The 6407-nt window shown below is 50.3% G+C and overlaps 1 protein-coding gene across 2 annotated transcripts in view; it reads right to left on the bottom strand.

Annotated features, from left to right (window-relative positions):
- Positions 1–1296: 1296 nt before the first annotated feature.
- yjefn3 (YjeF N-terminal domain containing 3) overlaps positions 1297–6407 on the bottom strand; it is a 32789-nt gene continuing 27678 nt past the window's right edge. For both annotated transcript variants that reach the window (XM_084676494.1, XM_084676493.1), the window contains exons 3-6: positions 6369–6407; positions 3683–3796; positions 3385–3535; positions 1297–2026 (exon numbers count right to left, since the gene is read on the bottom strand). The exon at positions 6369–6407 is cut by the window's right edge and continues 72 nt beyond it. In XM_084676494.1, the coding sequence (XP_084532620.1) occupies positions 1830–2026; positions 3385–3535; positions 3683–3796; positions 6369–6407 (501 nt within the window). In that variant the 3' untranslated portion in view covers positions 1297–1829. The remainder of the gene's footprint in view (positions 2027–3384; positions 3536–3682; positions 3797–6368) is intronic.

Below are 6407 nucleotides of genomic sequence, written 5' to 3'. Positions count from 1 at the left end.
CCAAGAACGGCAGAGGAGAGAGAGGGAGGGGGTGAGGGAGGGGGGGAAGGAGGGGAGGGAGGGAAGAGGGGAGGGAGGGGGGAGGGAGGGAGGGAGGGAGGGAGGGAGGGAGGGAGGGAGGGAGGGAGGGAGGGAGGGAGGGAGGGAGGGAGGGAGGGAGGGAGGGAGGGAGGGAGGGAGGGAGGGAGGGAGGGAGGGAGGGAGGGAGGGAGGGAGGGGGAGGGAGGGGGAGGGAGGGAGGATAACCCATTAACTGAAAGAGTGACTTTTGTTTCCAGAGTAAAGATCTCGTTTGTTGTGACTGCTGTGCTCTCTTCATTTTTCCCTGCTCACTAATACATTCCTGGGCTGGTGCTCAAGGTCAAATCCCCCATGCTGAACAGGTGTTGATATCACAGGAAAGAGCAGAGAAGAAAAGGTTTTGGAGCCAAACTCTTGACAATATAGCTGTCAACAAACAGTGCCATTGGACGTTTTCTTGGACTGGTTATTCGATCTTAATCTTAAGATAAAAGACAGAGGTTTGTTCCCCCTACCCAGCCCAGCGGTGAGTCGCGCTCAGGTTTCTCTTTCCGTGTTAGAAGAAGTCAAGGTGGGCTAAACCGCCTGGCGAAGTTCCAAAACTGATTACTGATGACACGCTACAGCTGAACCGTTCACTGGCACGTTCCCAAACTCAGCTTCGGAATTAGAATTTGTCGGACGCAAAAATATGAACTTGGGTCTCTGGCGTGTTTTTGCCATATGCCATTCATCAGAAGAGCTAAAAGGCATGCTAGCAATTTTCCCCCTGCTAAATTGGACAGCAGTAACCAGGCTGGCCCCCCATAGGCAGCCGCGACGGTGAGCAGAGCTCCCTACAGTTCGGCATCCGCGGACGGCCCGACACTTCCAGATGTTGGGCTTCTGGTTCGGTTTTGTAACTTGTAACCACTGCTGATTAAATAAAGGGGAGGAAGTGATGTCACACACGGCATGCCGTTCATCCAAAACATGGTGTAAAAGACGTGCTTGTGAGTGAGCATGTGCTTAGTCAGCGACTGTACTCAGATGGAGGGGGATAGAAAATACATGTTGAATAATTTATTTAATGAACAAATAATTAAAGTCATTCATAAATAAAAATACCAAAAGAATAAGGATGGTAATAAGAGCCATGACGGTATTAATAATCCCTGGTCAATTAACCTCTGACACAGTAAACCTCCTTCTAAGAAAGTTGTATTACACTCCTACTTCCTGGTGCCTCACCATCACAGAAAAAAGCTGGCAGGAACCACGAGGTGCTCAAGATGCTAAGAGATAAAACGTTTTATTACAGGACCAAGAGCTAACGCTAATGCACATGTACAGACATATGCTATTACGTGTTCAGTAAAGAAAATACATCAGTTTGGATTGATGTAGAAATTAACAAAGGAGAACTATTTTTGTTCCAAAAAACTCTCTGAAAATAAATACGAATTCTCAACGCAACACAGGTTGAGTGTGAATCAGTCAGCAAAATCTTGAATATACAGCCCAACACATTCACCCTCCATCATCAGGGATAATATCTCTGAGCTAGAACGTAATGACACAGAGGGTAATGTTGCCATATACATGAAAACTCACACCAAAAACTCCTCAGACCGTCGCAAAAACACTCAAACCACTCGAGGACTATCTTCACTGTACTGTGTTTAGCAAAACAGAGTCAATTTGGACTACAGCAGAACCTGCTCTATGCCCCTTTGAGAGAAAGCACACTGACAATAAAGCACAGTAACAATCTATAAAATACAAAACATGAGAATCATATTTTCCAAAATGAACACTCGCTGGCGTGTTTACAATTCTATAAGACAGTCTGTGCCTGGGTACTCTGGGAGGTTGAGATCATATTTCTTCTGGATGTCGTAAGGCAGGAAGCGACCAGCCAGGAAATGCTTCCCTGGAAAACTGGTGGCACACTTCTTAGGTGCCGTGAGCGAGATGAGCACTTCCGGGTTGATGCCGTCTGTGGTGACCTCATCCACATTCCAACCTTGGTGGGGAGAGAGAGAGAGAGAGAGAGAGAGAGAGAGAGAGACAGAGAGAGAGAGAGAGAGAGAGACAGATAGAGAGACAGATAGAGAGACATAGAGAGAGAGAGAGAGAGAGAGAGAGAGAGAGAGAGAGAGAGAAAGAGAGAGAAAGAGAGAGACAGAGAGACAGAGAGAGAGAGAGAGAGAGAGAGAGAGAGAAAGACAGAGACAGAGAGAGACAGAGACAGACAGAGAGAGAGACAGAGAGACAGAGAGAGAGACAGAGAGAGAGAGGGGTTCAGTATTAACCTATTGGAGGACACTATATTACATAACTATATTGATGTTTCTCCTTTCAACTTTATCGTAGTTTAACCTCCAACAGATGAAACCACGGCTAAGCGAAGAATTCCAGGAGGGCAGAGAAGTGGAGAGGGTGTGATTACATGGCTGCTGCACACACCAAATGGATGTACTGAAGCCAGGGGACATATCTGACTGTTCTAGGTCCACCATGGTCTGGCCAGCTGCTACCCCCAGTCCTTTCGACCTCAAACACTATACCTTCACAACACATTATTACATTCATTTGGATAGATGTATTTAAAATTGTAAATATTTTGCTCAGCCCATTTAGAAACAAGAAAGCCACCTCCATGTTGCTTACACCAAGACAAGCCTTGCAGATCTGCACGATCATTTAACGTGATAACACGACGGAGGATGTACAGGAAACGAGGATCTACAGGAAACGAGGATCTACAGGAAACGAGGATGTACAGGAAACGAGGATCTACAGGAAACGTTTCTGACCAGACCTACGGTGCTTCTGGGTCCCCATCCCCCGATCCCCCCATCATCCCTCCCCCCATCATCCCTCCCCCAATCCCCCAATCATCCCTCCCCCCATCATCCCTCCCCCCATCATCCCTCCCCCAATCCCCCAATCATCCCTCCCCCATCATCCCTCCCCCCATCATCCCTCCCCCAATCCCCCCATCCTCGCATCCCCCAATCCCCCCATCCTCCCATCCCCCAATCCCCCCATCCTCCCATCCCCCCATCATCCCTCCCCGCATCCCCCCATCCCCCCATCATCCCTCCCCCAATCCCCCCATCCCCCCATCCCCCATCATCCCTCCCCCCATCATCCCTCCCCCCATCCCCCCATCCCCCATCATCCCTCCCCCCATCATCCCTCCCCCCATCCCCCCATCCCCCATCATCCCTCCCCCCATCATCCCTCCCCCCATCCCCCAATTCTCCCATCCCCCCATCCCCCAATCCCCCAATCCCCCCATCATCCCATCCCCCCGTCCCCCCGTCCTGCAGCTGTGGAAGGCTGAGAGGCTGGGAGACGTTACGGTCGGAGGTTTACCTGAGGGCACGTCTACGCTGGCGATGGGGATCTTCACCTGCTTGAGGGTGACCAGAATGCCGGCGTAGGGCTCCTTGACGTTGGCGTGGTCGGTCTCAGGCCCCATGATGGCATCGATCACCAGGTTATAGGCATCGTTTATCAGCTGCACCTGAACACACAAGCCCAGCGCATCGGGGGCGATTCACTTTCAACGTCGTCATTCCAGCAGAATATTGACTGAACGACTGACACAGCCATTGCAAAAAGACAGCCAAAGCCGCGCTTCATGTCGTTTGTTTGTTTGGTTTGGACTGACCTCTGTGGGGAGATAGGACAGAAAGGGGATGTCCATCTTCTCACACTGCACGGTGAAGTCCTGGTGCAGGCTGTGCTGGGAGCGCTTGGGGTAGTAGATGGTGGGCTCGTACTCCTGGTGGGGCGGAGGGGGAAAGAAAGGCTGCATTTATAACACAAGGAAACACTCGTGCCCCCCCCCACTTTGGCTGAATTCCCGCCCACGTGCACGCACAGATCATCTACAACAAGGTGCCAGTGAGTTCTCCTTCCTCTCTCTAGTCTCCAACGCTGCAGACCGGAGGAGCTGCAGCCTCTGCTAGCACCACACACACACACACACCGCTGTGGCTCTAATCAACCATGACTGAAGAGGCCATGATGGAAACCCCCGCTGAGTAGAGTGGAAATCCAGACACCTGTGGCTTCTGCGCTAGCTGACTAGCGTCAACGCCTGATGTCTCCTTCACGGCGGTCAGACAAGAGGTACTCAGCATCCTGCATCCTGTCTACCTAACCCTGGTCACCAGGAGGTGGTCTGTCAGACTGCCACACTCCCACTGGCTCCTGGGGTGGGCTCTAAACCAATCAGGTCTTAACGGGGAATGGGGGGTGGGCGGTGCGTCATCTCCGTGACGACGGCCAAAGAACACAGAGAGAGGTTGGCGGTTCCCCTCTGGGTGAGTTGAGACCCCTGTGTGCCCTGACCCGTGAGCGCTTACATCATCAACATGAGACGTAACCCCGGGCAGGGCGCTCATCCGCGTCGGTCGGCCGTGAGCGGAGCGAGGGGATGAGGCATGAGCGCCGCAGGGGCGGGTCACAGACGAGGTACAAGTCTCTTCCTGCTCGTATTAAGGGGCCTCCTGTGACCTGGACTACTTCCAGGAACGGGTTCCCCTGGGGGCGGGCCAGGAGAGGGCCGAGTTCCGTCTTTTCATTGGTCGCGGGTCCATTGGGAGTCACTGTGGTTTTTAACACACACACGCTCACACGTGAAACAGACGCTGCGTTGAGAGGAGTTCTCTGGGTTTTACTGGGATTTGGGTGATTATTCTACGGCGTGTCATTGCTAAACTGTTTAGCTGTTTAGACTGTTTCAGACTCCATGAAAGAATCAGAGAGAGAACATCATGTTTGTTGTTCCTTTACACAAATTATCGGCCCGAACAAATGAAGGCAGACAATGAATCACAATCAGGGCAAATACCGAACACGATTCGTTGTGACTAGAGGGCGGTGGTGTCTTTTCCAAAAACGTGGCTTTTCGTTTTTCCGTTTGTCTAGCAGTGGAAAAGAACACAGACTCAGGCCAAATTCTCCAGAACACATGTCGGGTCTGAGGAAACGGAAGGCTAAGATGGCTGCTACTGTGCTAATCAGGTTACGCTTTTTCAGCCCCGGGCTGATAAACCATAAACCTTTTCCTGCTGAATCACAGCTTGGTCTCACACCTTGCTCTCTACCTCTGCAGCTCTCGTCTCCAACTGACTGAAAATAAATAAATAAAAACATTCTGGTTGAGGATGAATAACAAGGGTCCTTGAGGGTTTAGGTTGGTTGAGGGGCAGTTCTATGGGCGTATGTGAAGCCCTCTGTGACATGCTTGTGTGTAAAAAGGGCTATACAAATAAATTTGATTTGATTTGATTTGGCTTTTACGAAAAGGATGTTTGTGTATTCATCCAAGTTTGTTGTTCCTTTACTGCAGACATGTGACTGTGCTGTGGCTCTCTGAGAGCTCCTGGACATCCCTGTGGAGGATGGCCAGGGATCATCTCCCACCATGATTCGTTTTCTTTCGATCAAAGTTATGGAGAAGCACTCTACGCATTCCTAGAATGACGGTGTAAAATATATCTGTGTTTTGACCTCCCGGCCCATGGCCTTATCCTCCAGCTTCTCACACAGCCGGCCTACAACTTTAAAAGGTTCCATCAACGTGTTTTGAATCACAGACATCAATGCGTCATAAATCTAGCATCTCGGACACATATGGTGAAGTTATATAGATACATTCCGTTCCACATCGATGGTTTTCCCCTCTGACAGGATGAAGATATGTACCAGTGGCCCAGAACTGGAGATATTTTACCATCTCTCAAACACAATTCCCATCGTTTTCAAGCGAGTAGCGTTCGGCGTCGACAGACCGACGCATCAGCAGCCTGTTCACACTCCCTCCTCATGTTCTCCCTTGTAATCCCAACCAATCACGTCACAGGTATAACATCATTTCCCTGTCTGCCAACCGCACAAGCCAGACGCTTTTAATGAGAGTGACAACGGGATGACGCCCGCCTCTGTCTCGATCGTTTAATGGATCTCTTAATTACCAGAGATATTTACAGGAGCTGGAGGGGACCTGCAGCCCACTGAGGACCAGTGTCAAGATTCCCCTGCCAGCCTGCTGCCTAATTAAAAACCACGGAACAGTTCTCTGGTGTATTCGACTGTGAATGAAGCGTCTAAATGATAGGGTGAGGTGTTTTGCAGCGCCGTGTCTTGCAGTGTTGTGGTGTGTAATGTTGTAATGTGGTAAAGTGTAGTCGTGTAGTATTTTTGTCGTGCAGTGTGGTGTATGTGTCAGGTGATGTAGCAGCACAACAGTGTTGTCGTGTTATGATGTTGTTTTAGGGTGTGTAGGGTGGTGCATTTGAGGTGGCTACAGTGTTGTACTTTGCTGTAGCCTGCTGTTCAGTACTTACGAATATGCGCAGGTGTCGGGCACAGACCAGTCCAATAGA

The sequence above is a fragment of the Hypomesus nipponensis genome, chromosome 16, assembly GCF_054491055.1.
Source record: "Hypomesus nipponensis isolate SF chromosome 16, ASM5449105v1, whole genome shotgun sequence".
NCBI classification, from domain to species: Eukaryota; Metazoa; Chordata; class Actinopteri; order Osmeriformes; family Osmeridae; genus Hypomesus; species Hypomesus nipponensis.
Note: the sequence above shows the minus strand (reverse complement) of the source record. Positions and strands in the feature narration are given on the sequence as shown.